Below are 14,231 nucleotides of genomic sequence, written 5' to 3' on the forward strand. Positions count from 1 at the left end.
CTAAAAACCTAGTTTGTATACCTTGGTCTTCTATGAGTACCATGCATAATACAAGTTCCAACCATCAAATAGATTTGAATAATGCCCTTCTGTAGCTCCCTCCAGTAAAGCCACATGTTATTAGGGGACACTAAATGCCCAAAGATGCCTTACAATAAAGTAGCTGGTATGTCTTAATTTTACCCCATAGAGTCTGAGTTTTAGTTCATTTATGATTATACCTGCTGGGATACTTCCTTATATGAGTCAGTGTGTTTATATCCAATTTTTCTACTGTTGTGGGAATTCCCTCTGTATGCTGTAAATACCACTAATAAATAGAGAAACTGTTTTGGACCTATAGCAGGGCAGAACCTAGCTAGTCGGGGAAAACTAAACTGAATGCTGGGAGAAAGAAGGGCAGAGTCGGGAGAAGACATGGACCCACTGCCAGAGACAGACACGCTAAAACTTTGCTGGTAGGCCATCAGTGGAGATGGGTTAAACTAAGATGTAAGAGTTAGCCAATAAGAAGCTAGAGCTAATGGGCCAAGCAGTAATTTAAATAATATAGTTTCTGTGTGATTGTTTCAGGGCTGAGCAGCTGGGAACAAATGAGCAGCCCCCTGCACCATGCCATATTTGTATTCATTAGATGATTTGGAACATCACAGCTGGGTACAAACAAGTAACCAGATGCAATCAAATAAAGCCGGCCCTGCTCCCCTGTAGTCTAGCATCCATTGAAAAAATAACATAAAAATAAAAACGTAGTCCTCGGAGAGTTTATTACAATAGGAGACAAAGCTCCTATTTCCTGACTATATGTAGTTTACGTTGTTTTATTGCTAAATAATGTTACCATTATATGCTTTGTTTCATTGTGTGCAACCCAATTCCACTTTGTTTTTCATTTCTCTGCTGGGGTCATTCCCACTGCAATGAGATCCAGACCCACCTGTGAAACATCAGCATGAGCGCGGTGGTGTAGATTTTCTGCCTACTTTGATCATACAACATCATCTTTAATACTGTCTGGCAAGAGTTTAAATATTGTTTTAGAATTAATCGTCGAAATCCTGCTCAGAGGGCCGTTCTCAAATATCATATAATAGTCTCAGTATTTGTCAGGAGACCAGCGAAGTTCCCCCCAATAGTGGTTTATGGGTCTCAATTCTAATTTTACATACAATTTTAACTGTGCCATATTCCTGTTTTTACAAAGCTTTCTTATTCTTGTCCTTGTTAAAAACTAAGTGGTGCTGATTAGCCAAAGTAAATAGTTTCATTTCATTATAATAGTCTGCTAATACGGGCCCAAATTTATCTCTTTGATCAAACTTGATTAGTTCTTGTAACTTATGTCAGTGAAATGTCATAATTATTCAATTAACATGTAAATCTAGGAAGCAAAAGGTACAAAGTATTTTAAGTAATTTGGCTCAAATTTTCATTCCTTCCAATGTTTTTTTTTACTTTGAAATGAGGATAATCTTATTTTGTAATGCTTCTGAATTTAAAGAAAGACTTAAAAATGTGGGACCTGGAACTGTCAATCAAGCGGTAGCATGTGTGCCTGACGTGCAGAGCAAGGCTGTGGTTCAGTCCCAGCACGTCTCACAAGCATTCTTGTGTATGTAAAATGGAAAAAAAAATATAACAGAGTGCCTGAGGTTTACATACAAAAGTAAAAACTGTCTACTTCTATGTTTTTACCTACATAGAGGTTGAAAGGAACAGATTACTCTGTGAGAATTTTAGTGATAAAAATAAGGGATGAAGCATCAGTTATCACGTGTACATATTATTTATTGTTCCTGGTATTGCTCGTGTTCGTGGAGATTGAACAAGTTAAAACTGTTAGTAATAGTTTGAAGCTTTTCGTTTTTGGATCATGATTGTGATAAAAATCCTCTTGGTGATATTTTCAAGGTCCTCTTAATATCATATAATGTCTTATTTATAAGGAGAATTGTGTCTGGCATTGACTCTCCCTTCCCCTGTCAATTCAGATGCTCATTTTTCAGGCAATTATTTCTCAGCTTATGTCCCACCAAGGATCTGTCTTCTGCCAGGGTGCCAATTGGGTACATCTTATACAATGATCTGTCACCCTTGGACCTGACCAATACCCATGAACCAGTTCAATGGTACTGAAATGCTTTTCTCTGGTGTCACCTTCCTGGGAAGGTAGCCTATTTTGTGAGGGTGTGGTCCCTGGAATCTTTTGCAATGGAGCGTTTATGTCATCAATATTTCTCAGCTTCGCTGTCTCCAGGCCCCAACACTAATATCTAAAATAAATAAAGCACCAGTCGTGTGAAAAGTAAACAGTGCTTCACTGATCCTGTGATTTCTTTTGCATTTTCAGATGTCATCCATACCGTAGGGCCAATAGCCAGAGGCCACATTAATGGTTCCCACAAGGAAGACCTTGCAAATTGCTATCAATCATCCTTGAAGCTGGTGAAAGAAAATAATCTCCGATCAGTTGTAAGTACTTCAGAGTTCTTTGTTTTGCATTCCTTCTCAGCCTTTATGCAAAGAAACTAGCCAGTGACGAGTTTATCATAATAGTGTACATTGCTTTTTCCATTGGCAGTATGTGCACGTGGTTAGCGCCGCTTAACCTTTGTCTGTGTGAGCGTACCTGCGTAGCTACATAGGCATCTTCAGATTGAATTCATTTTCAGGCACTTACTCTGTGTGTTTTTCCTGAACATTGTTCTTCTTTCAGACTCATTTTACTCCCTGTAACCTAATGACCTATAGCTGAGAACATCGCACCCTTATAAATTGTATCAAGTTAGACAGATAATTCAGAAAACGTGCTTCTAATCTATCTTCTTACCAGTGTTCTGAAGGAAATCTGGCTTTGGAGGTCTTTGTCTGCCCTTCCCCCGCCCCCAGCATTCCCTGACTTGATTACATCTCAATTACACCAGGAAAATAAAACTGTGAGCATTATACATTGGAAATACCCAAGAGTAAGTTCATTTGCCCTAGAATAAGTTAATTTGGCTAGAATATATAAGGTTTTTAATTCCACAGAGATTACAACCTTGCTGAAGTTGTAGGGTGGGAAAGGCGTTATCTTTCTGAAGGCTTAGCAGGCTGAGTAGACCTCAGCATTGCTTGCAAATTCACACTAGTGGTAGCTGCACAGTTGGCAATAAAGAGCACTCAGTGTTCCACACATTTGGAAAGCCACACTTGGTTGTTGGAGAAAGACATTTTTTTTTCGACCCACAAATGCATCAATAAGGGAAGTCAGGGCAGGAACTCAGGCAGAAGCCATAGAGGACGCTGCTTGCTATTTCTCTCACATGTTCGTGCGCAGCTAGCTATCTTATTTTATACAGCCCCAGCACAGAGAGTGATGCTGTGGACAGAGGGCTGCCTTCCTATTTCAAATAGTCATGAAGACAGTCCCCCACAGACATGCTCATGGACCAGTCTGGTCTGAGAACGCCTCGACTGAGACTCTCTCCTTAGGTGACTCTAGGCTGGGTCAAGGGTACAGGTGAAGTTCACTAGGACTCAGAGCCACATGGCTATTCAGCTTTCCACAAGGATGCCCGCCGGGGATCTGAACTCGGGTCTCCGTGCTTTCACACCCAGCACGTTAGCCACTGAGTTGTTCCCTCTAGCCCAAGACTCTATTGGCAGAAGAGCAAGCTGAAATTCAAAGAGTAGAAAAATGTATGAAAGCCGTAGTTAACTTGATCTCTATAGGAAAAGCAAAGCAAATGTGTCCTTGAGAATAATTTTAAAAAAATTGTCAATATGAATAGTTGACTTTATATGCAAGGGACTGCAAAACCTACAAAATATATATTCATATAAGATTCCAAGAGTACATCCTGGAATTTGAAGATTTTAATATCCGAAAAGAATGTGCTAATAAATTTATCGGTATTCCTAATGATAATGTTTTTAAAAGGAAACAATAAGAACAAGAAGGAGACACCATTTCAGCTGCTCAGAAGAGGCATTCATCATTTTAGCACAGAAAGCAAAAGGTGTGATCACCTTCAAACAACATGTGTAAGAAAAACACTATGAATTGCATATTAAACTAGCTAGCTATTGTCCAGTCTTTAGAAATGCTCTAACAATGCTCTGATCTGGTCTTTTGAGATTGGAGTTAGGTCTACCTTTGTATTTTTGAAGTTGGCTTTGAAGTATTAACACATCTTTTGGGTAAAATTAGCAGGCATTGCTGAACTGAATTTATATGAATGTGGTAAATAAAAATAAAGATGGGAAAAATCCGTTGAATCTGAAGAAAATGGTCAGCTAAATTAATGGCCATGTACTTAAATGGTTAACTGGAGGTGCTGAAAGGTACTTGGTCTTATTTTTTTTTCTCTATTCTTTAATGTAACCTTCCTTCCTCTTTCTCTCTCTCCCTTGCTACCTCCTACCTATCCCCCTTTCTTTTCTTTCTGAAAGAAAAAGTGAGGCTGTGTACTTCATATGGTGAATCATGTTCTTGACGACCATTAAATGAATTCTGACATCAAAGGCATCAAATTGTGATCATTTTCAGGGAAATGGAAGATTCCTAGGCAGGTGAACGTGGCAGGTAGTGTGCTGTATAGTACTGTACATTGTAGATTTAATACACCATGTGGGTCAGTACTGTTATTAGAAGAAATATAATGGTTAAGATGGAAATTAAACTCAACTTGAGCATGTTTATTTTCGGAAAAGGAAATTTCTTTTAATCCCTGAAACCACTGATTGATCGCTCGAACAGCTTCGTGAGTTTTACAGGGATGAGGTAACTGTAGCAACTCAACAGTTCCTTACGCTTGGGAATGGATGCTAGAGAATTATACCACCTGTCTGTGGCTATATACTCTTGAGATCTGCAGGTATTTGGTCTCCCAATGTCTTGGTATCAAATGACTGTTTATTTTGGCAGGATAAATTAGATGGCAATAAAATAACTGAGCAGCTGAAACTGGGACAAGGAGAGAGCTGCAAGACAAGTTGAAGGGAATCTCTCCAACAGACTGCTGAGCACAGGAAAGACGAGTTTAGCTTGCCTTACAGTTGTTTGAAATAGAGGCAATCCAAAGAAAATGGAGGCCAGTGTTAGAGCACTAGATAAGCTCCTAGAAGTCAGGGAGCGATTTAGGTCATGGACTATACTGTGGATAAAATTCTCACTGTAAAGACATACTTTGTTTTAGTTCAGAAAATACGAATTCTTCTGTTGAAGGATATTTTTTAAGATGTGATGCTTTTGTTCATGCTACCTTTATTAACTCTGTGAATACAGCTGAAACACCTGATGGTCTAAGTCAAGAACTGAATGGCCAATAGCAGGGCAGGAGGAAGGATAGGCAGGGCTGGCAGGCAGAGAGAATAGATAGAAGGAGAAATCTGGAAAGGAAGAAGAGCAAGAGAACAAGGAGAGGAAGACACTAAAGGCCAGCCACCCAACCACCCTGACACACAGTCAGCCAAGGAGTAAAAGTGAAAGTAAGATTTACAGAAGTAAGAGAGAGAGAAAAAAAAGCCCAGAGGAAAAAAGGTAGATGGGTAAATTGAAGATAAGAAAAGCTGCCTAGAAACAGGCCAAGGTAAGGCCTGGTATTGATAAGAAATAAGAAGCCTCTGTGTGTGATTTATTCGGGAGCTGAGTGGCGCCCCCCCCCCCAAAAGCCAAAACATCCAAAGGCCAAAGGGAAAAGAGTAAAAACATCCAACAGAATTCTTTCATCTCCTCTATCTATTCTTTGAGAGGGCTTCTACTGACTGTATATCCCATCTGTGCTTTATATACTAAAGTAAGAAACATAATAAATCTATGATTGACCTGACATGTATGTTCTGTCTGTGAATGTTTATCTAATATAGCCTCATAAATGCCATGTAATTTCTGCTTATAGTAATTATTTTCCTGATTTTTTTTTTTTTGCTTTTTATTTTGTTTTGTTTTGAGACGGGGTTTCTCTGTGTAGCCATTGACTGTCCTGGTACTTATTCTGTAGACCAGGTTGGCCTCAAACTAAAAAACAATTTGCCTTCCTCTTCCTCCCAAGTGCTGGGATTAAAGGTGTGTGCCACCATGCCCTGCTTATGTTCCTGATCATATGATGAAGAGTTTTAAATGAAGATTTCAATCTGGCCAGTCATTAATACACCCTAGACCTAATATGTCCAATATCTATTTCTCCCAACTTAACTCCAAATAAAGTTTTTAAAAAATATTTCCCAAAATTTGGACTTGCTTTGGGCAAAATTCAAATATATGAAAATTGATTTCTTAGCAAATTTGAGATCATTGATTCTAACATAAATAAGATTAATAAGGATAAATCCAATTTTAAAATTGTGGGACATTGGGAGCAGACATAATAATGAAGGAGGACCATGAAGGATTTAGGCTTTCTTTTTTTTATTTCCTATAAAACTTTTTGAAAGACAAAAGCAAGTAAAATTCTGCTTCTTTAGGAACAGACTGTGCCACAGTAAGCAGTGGGCATATTCAAGGATGTTGAGACATGTAGATATTTTTAAGAGCAAAATAAGCACAATAGAATAACATAATTAGGAGACAATATCTTTGCCCCAAATAATTGATGACAAGGTGGTGGCAGTTCATAGTTAAGCAGAGCTGTCTGCTGAATTGTTTCTACAGAATCCTCACTTCAGAACCTTAATCAATTTATTCATTCTTTGTCAGATTAGACAGACACGTCTCCATCTTGGTGTCTACAGCTTTCTTAGTGTATTGGTGAAACTTCAGAGGTGAGTGGAGTGAGCATTGGTGGTGAAGAAAGGGAGGAAGCATTCAAACTGGACAAGGGCTAGTAAATAAGAAAACAGATGTATCTGCTATCTCCACATGCTAAGATCAGAAGTGGAGTAAATACTGACTTACGTAGCAGGTTGCCTTTGTTAATTTCTTTGGAGCATAGAGGTACGTGATAGGTTTTCTAAGCCTTTCTTGGCTTCTATTTCAATATCATCCTAAAGTCGTCCATAGCATACTCTTACCATCAGCTTTATTCATAGGGGCCTACGTTTTGCTGTGTTGAAAGGCTCTCAATAGTTTCCCCTCTCAGCATCAAATAAATGCAAAGTGTTTCATTTGCCAGTGATACTAAGGACTCACAAGACCTTTTCTGATGATAAAGAGTAGTGCCACAGTTATATGTTGAGTGACATCTCGTAGTAAAAAATAGATGCTCTGTTAGAAAGTTGATGGTAATCAGGATATAAACCGGATTTTACTTGTGCTCAGATTGTTTTCCATGGGAGTAATGTTAATATTTGATATATGGTTTAGTGGGTTTATGTGATTATGGGCAGACTACAAAAGGGGTGTTTATTATAATGGTGGATATTACTGTAATTTTCAGGAATGTTATTCTAGATAATGTATTAGGTGGGGGAAATTACGATATATTTTTACTGTTAAAAGCCACCCAGTGCCAATAGAGATCTCTCAAAACTAGATAATGTTCCCGTCATGAGTCATAGATCTTGAAAAGTAACAGCTTTTAATGAGAAAGAAGGCAGCCCTGTGCCTTCAGTGCTACCTTTAGGCATGGCAGTAATAAGTGATTTTGGAATTCTGCATTGGTCTCACTCTAGTGTAGGTTTTCATTTTAAGGCGTAGTCAAGTGAATCTTATTTTCTTAGACAAGTTCCCTTCTGAGAGGGTTGCCATGGCAATGCGTTCTCAGCCAGAAATTCTTAAATGTTGGTTTTATTTCATTATCTGAGTTTCTATTACAGGCCACATCAATCAGTGCAGTCCCTTCTTGAAGAAGACTTTTGCAATCTTAAGAAGCTGGTCCCTTAATTCATTACCTCTGCTTTTCTGCCTAACTGATGTCACCGTTTCCTGGCCAGCTCTTCATCTCAAAGAACCCGTTTTGTAGAGCCCTGTGTTTGATCTTTCTTCCCACTTTCTTTTGAGGCAGCATCTCAGTTAGTTTCTGGACTCTCTCATCTATAAAGAATGATACAGTCTCCTGTCTTTCTAGGCGGGTTTGTCATAGCAATGTGACCAATGACACAATTAATAAATAATAAGAACAAAATAATTTTTTACTTTTGAGCCTCACTTTGTGGTTTATAATAGTGCGCTGCTGTATGTCATCTCATTTGTGTTTCAAGTTTTCTAGCTAGTTGCCTGCATTTCTTTGGTTTAACCAAAGTGGGGAAATAAGGCTAAATAAAGACTGTCTCTTTCTCTGTCTTTCCTACTCATGCCTTTTATGGGATCCCTTCATTTGTTGTAGGGTAGAGAATCCGTTTGTGATAATACCCTCATTGAGTTATTATTTGGAAGGCAGGTGCTTCAGCATGGGCAAGGGGGGGCAGGAAGAGTACGAACATACAATAATGGAAATATATACATAATCCTTCAAAGAGATAATGCTCCAGCCAATCCCATATTCTCATAGTCCACATTTTTTTCTACTGTAGGCCATACAAAAATGATTATTTGTATTTCTGGGAGGCAATTGGTCATTTATTGATGGAACATAGAATGATATGAATAGTTAATAATTCTGAATTCCTACTCCACCCAAGTCTTTGCATGTCAACCAGTCCTTAAACCAATCTTGAATTAGAAGGTGTGTGTGGGGGGGGGGGTGAATGGTGGGAATGCAGTACTCACAGATGAAATTCCCAAAACGCCAATCAAGGAAAGGGAAATTTAGCTGCTGCCTTTTTACAGATTCTCTGAAAGAATAAAAAGGAGATACCCCCAACATCTGGAAGGACTCTTAACAGAAATCCCACAGTAGCGCAGAATTGAGAACTAGATGGTTATTTATTTAGGGGTAGAGTCACAAATCAGAATCCTCTGCTTGAACAGAGAACAGAAATGGAATCCAGCAACCAGAAAGAGAGCAGACACATGTTCTGCATCGGCATGTATAGTATAACATGCCACACCCCAGTGAGCGGGTAACCATTGGCTGTAAGACTTCCTACAGCATTACTCCAGGACAAAAATGCAAGCGGGATTGAAACTAAGACTGCCTCAATCCTGTGACTAAGGTGCTTTGTACTTTATTTGGCTGGTTTCTTTGGTTTTTGTTGCTTCTGGGATTCATTTTATTTTTTGTTTTTATTTATTTATTTTTGTCAAAAACCACTGTGGGTCTCCTTAGAGTAGTACTGCATTCTACAAAGTCATTTGTGGGGACGGTTCTCGACAATGGCAACTGAAAGGCATCACTCGCTTTTGTGGCAGGTTTATAGGTGTAACATGTGAACTGGCCACTTAGATTAGATTCTGGGACTTACTTTGAGCAATTCTTTGATGTTTTTCTAATAGTTGTTTATAGTTTAAATGTTTCTGTGACAAAAAAATAGACAAGAACAAGCTGAGGAAGGAAGGGTCAGTTTTGTCTGACAGTTTGAGGGTAGAGTTCATTGTGATAGAGAAATCATGACAATAGAACACATAGGTAGTTATATCCAGTCCAAGATCTGAGCTCACGGAAGGATACTGCCCTATTTTGAATACTTCTCTTCCCTCAGTTAACTTAACCTAAAAAAAACTTCTCAGAGACATGCCCAGGGATTTGTTTCCATGGCATTTCCAAGTCCTGTCAAGGTGACAATCATGACTATCACATCATATAAGTAAAAATATAAATAGCGAGATACATAAACACAAAACACACAAGCCCTCACCCCCATCAATACATAGTGGATTACTATGGAAATTAAATTGGGGCTTAACCATAGCTTGCTTAGGCTTTCACAATTGCCAGGGGGAAAAAAATCTGTCTCTCCAATGTGCAGGTCACCTGTGTCAATCATTGGCAGGGCAATACGCCCACTGGAGTCTGGTTTTGTAGCTGTTCCTCTCAGTGATTCTGTGAGGAAGCAGACCCTTGACTGCATTCTTACATGTCCTATTATAGTCATATGTCACTCTTTACATGCATAAAACATAACTTTATGGTATTCCATTTCCTTTAATACCTCTTTCATGTTGTGTTTATGATTTCCATTACCCATCAATGGTGAAGTGAGCCTTTAAAATTGTATGCTGTCTCAGTTAGAATTTGTTCTGGAAGCCAATCCCGAGGCAACCATTTGTGTGCAAACACTTTATTGTGGAGGCCACAGCAAGAAGGGCTGGCAGAGGAGGAGTGGAACAAGAAAGGGAAAGATAGGCAACTAAGAGGAATGGGCACCATTATCATGCGACTGTGTTGGACAACCACTGCCGCTGGCTTGCGCAGGACAAACGAGTTCAGGGCAGATGTGTTGGGATATTGAATCCTTCTGCCTGATGCACAGCATTTTAATATTTGTAAATACAATTTCAGCATAACAAATGGGATTAACACAATGTTTTATTTTTATAATAAGTGAGAGGTGATTCTGGTAAAATTGTGAACCATTAGTTTTAGTTAAGCTTTGCCAGGGATAGGACAAAACTATTTAATATGCTAAACCTAAAGGCAGTTTACTCCAAGATTTTTATTCTTGATCTGAGACATCTATGTTCTCTTCCTCTTCAGTTGAAGCGTGGTGTAATATAGGTATGGGAAGGGTGGCAGTTAGTGTCTATATAACCTAGAGAATGCATGACCTTGCAAATCTGCAGATAACCGGTGGCACAGAAATAGTATCCCAATATTGTGTCACTTTGCTTGATGTTTTTAATCTCTGCACTAAATACTAGCACATAATTCAAAGGGCCGAAGAATTAGCCATCCAAGGTTGTATACATCTTCCTTTCACTAGAAGGTACAATTGGAGTCAAGCTATTTGCTTTGTAGGTTTTCTAGTTTCCTTTCTGTTGCTACTATAAATACCATGACTCAGGAACAATGTAGAAGAGTAAAGGGTTTGCTTGATTTATACAACCGGGTCTTAAACTGTCACTGAGGGAAGTCCGAGTAGGGGCTGAAGCAGAAAATACGAAGGAGTACTGCTCACTGCTAATGCTTGACTTGTATAGCCCATTGCTGCCAGCGTAGGAATTGTACCACCCACAGTGGGCTAGGTCTTCCCACATCAATCATCAATCAAGACAATCTCTCACAATGGCAACAGGTCAGTCTAAGCTTTGCAATTTCTCAGTTCCTTCTTCTAGGTAACTTTAAACTGTGTTCAATTGGCAATAAATACTGATGAGTATAGTAGGTTATCTTTATTTCATTATTAAAGGTTCTAGGTTGTAGCTTCTCTTAATCTTTTGCCTTATATTGTTTTATATTTCAATACTTTGTACACTGCCTTACATTGCGATAAAATCCACAATGAGTTACAATCACTTCTTTATGTGAGAGTATCTGAAACTCCGCTTCATCCTACCTATACTCAGAAAGATGTATTTTTAGTCACTTGTATATTGTATAGTATGTGTTTCCAAACAAAGGTCAAGAAAGCAGTATTTAAAATAATAAAAAAATTACAAAACTTCTCAATGTGGTTGATTTTGTCAACGTAATTGTTTTTGGTTCTTTTATCAAGGTAGAGGAAGGTTATAGGTAATCACTAGTGGTTTCTGTGACCATGTCTTCCAATCAAAATATTGGCCCAGCGCACTGTTAAAGAGAATATATTCCCGTGAAATGTGTCAGACACTGTAAACACGTTTGCAAATGCAAGCCTTTGTCTTGAGAGCTTTATTTTCTCCCGACATGAACAGCAGTTATTAGACCACTGTATCACAAGGAAACAGTCAATTCCAAACACACACTGCAGAGTCCCAAGCCTGACATTATGTTCGAACAACAGAGCCATTCTGGCATATATCTCCAGGCTTAATAGTTTACAGCAAAAGCAATGCCTTTAAATTGTGCATTTTTTTCCCCTCACAAATGTTCAGATTTATTTGGGGAGCAGAGCAATTTCAATGTATGGATTTTAAGCCATTTGTAAACTGTTGAGCTGGGAGCCCAAGGTAGCAAAGCAAACAAAACCAATAAAAATTTTAAATAAACGTAAATCTTTCCTTGTCAAGAAAGTATTTCTCTATTTCTCTCTCTATTTCTCTCTCTCTCTCTCTCTCTCTCTCTCTCTCTCTCTCTCACTTCTCTTTCTCTCCCAGCTTATTTATATACAGCTCAGTGGAGTTTCAAAGGGAGTTTTATTTTCTAATGTGTAATTTGTTACAGATTGGTTTCAACCACAACTTATCTTTCTTTGTTTTATATCTAGGCAAACACACACATAACGTTAAAACATAGAAAAGGTGAAACTCTGGCTTCTTTTGGTGTCTCATTAAAGTCAGGTAGTATTATACTTATAATTATGGATAAAGTTCATTTCAATCCATACAGACAGAATTCTTTAGTGCTTTCTTGCAATGTTCACCATGTCTTGTGAGTTGATGGTCTGGGATTTTTTTTTTTTTTCAAATATACTGTCAGCCAAACCATCCCAATTGTTGTATGAGAGAAAGACTTGTAGAATGAATGAAGAAGCAGGCTTCTAGTGCTGACACCCAGGCCATATTGATACCCACATGAGCTGTGGCTTTAGGGCCATAGTTCTGAGCAAGGGAGCAGGGTAGATGGTTAGGACCTGGAACAACCACACCTACATTTTCATAGAGACACAGAGATAGGCGATGCTGTTGAGCAGTTCTTCAGTGAACTGGGGAATGTCTATGTTAGAGAACTATCACATCAAATGAGACTGCAATGTCTTGTCTCTATCAGAAGGCTGACTGAGGGTGATCCTATGTATGACATTATCCAGGCCTGCAATTTGACGTAAGCCTCACTCTGCATAGAGATAAACCATTGTGCGCCATCCTCTCTTTAGTTAGTTTTGCATCACTTGTAAAGAGGTTAAAGGGATGAGTTATATATGCATGTATGTATGTATGTATTTATCATGGTTTCAGAGGTACCAATCCATGAGCAGAGTACTTGTCCATTATGGCAACCTGGAGGAGGCAGAACAAAGGGACATACTCAAAGAAGTAAACAGTATAGGTCCCTGCTCCTCCAACACAAATCCCAGAGACTTGCTTCTGACTGCACCCTACATCCTATCTCTTCCTAACTTAAAATGATAATTTCCTATTATAGATTTATAAAGGGATTAGCCCATTTATAAGCTAGAGCTCTTATGATTTGATTCCCTGTGTAAATACTACCTCATAGACACCATTAGGGGTTTCTCAATCCAGTAAAGTTGACAATTACAGTTAAACACCATAATCACTTTTATCATATAATAAATCAGAGATTTTTTAAACTAAATTTTACTTCTCTGATACTCTTGAATCATGCATGTCTATGTATCTCCCCCGAAGTGCTTGGTAAACTATAAACAAAACTTAAAACATGTTTTATAGATACCCTTTCTCTGCTGCCTGGTGGACCAGCCTCGAGCAGTGCAGGGCTCAAAAGGAAATACATGGAGTCTATGTACTGTGGCTTTTTTTTTTAATCTAAGGGTGTTAAGGGAAAGAGACACTCACACACTCTCTTAATGGTCTCCTTCTTTGTTATTCTTCTGCATTCTCTATGTTATGCCCTCTATACTCTTTTCTCTATCCAGAAGGGTCTCTTCTGTTTCTCTTGATGTTTTACTTTTAACTCTATATTTATTCTTTTTCTTGATGTTTTCCTTCTAACTCTATCTTTATTTTTTCTTGTTCTCCTTCTTTATTGTTCCTCTACAGATTATATACCCCAGCAAAACCTTTCAGGCAATATAGGAATCACAATGTGGTTACATTCTATTTTTCAGGTGAATGATAATGATGAAAACAGGTAAAACCTTGTTTTTTTTTTTTAAATCGCCCTTTCATGACTAAAACAAAGTCATACCAAGAAATCACATACATTTACATCTAAGTAACTTGTTACAGATTAACAGACTGTGAGCAACCTGAAGTATTTTTCTCTGCCTTTTTTTTTTTGCTGTCAAGCTTCATTTTGCAGTTATAAATAAAGAGCCAATCACTTTATTATTTATCTTGAATGATAATCCTATACGGAGTCTTAAAGAAATCACAAACCTAAACTTTTATACATGAAAAACAACAAGTCAACTCTACGTTAACCTTTAGGGTGTGTACCCACTCATCAGTAGTTTTTATAACAGGAGATTGAGGGCAAAATGGCTACAAGGAATTATCATCATCTTTGATCACCAACCAATCTTAGCAGAGAAAGTATGTCATCTGCTAACAACTGGACTGCTTTCTATTTTTGACCCTAACATAATGAATATTTAACTCAGCTATGTGTCCTTGTGAACATTAGGTTGTGTTCTAGGGTTTTTCTTCT

General features: G+C 38.3%; 1 protein-coding gene across 1 annotated transcript in view; it reads left to right on the forward strand.

The window, feature by feature from the left end:
- The window catches only part of LOC126490199 (ADP-ribose glycohydrolase MACROD2-like), a 1,491,479-nt gene that overhangs the window by 713,384 nt on the left and 763,864 nt on the right, over window positions 1-14,231 (forward strand). Inside the window, exon 5 of the mRNA XM_050124928.1 lies at window positions 2,351-2,472. Within this exon, the coding sequence (XP_049980885.1) occupies window positions 2,351-2,472 (122 nt within the window). The remainder of the gene's footprint in view (window positions 1-2,350; window positions 2,473-14,231) is intronic.

Source organism: Alexandromys fortis, unplaced genomic scaffold, assembly GCF_014885135.2.
Source record: "Alexandromys fortis isolate MF-2015 unplaced genomic scaffold, M_Fortis_MF-2015_v1.1 scaffold_248, whole genome shotgun sequence".
NCBI classification, from domain to species: Eukaryota; Metazoa; Chordata; class Mammalia; order Rodentia; family Cricetidae; genus Alexandromys; species Alexandromys fortis.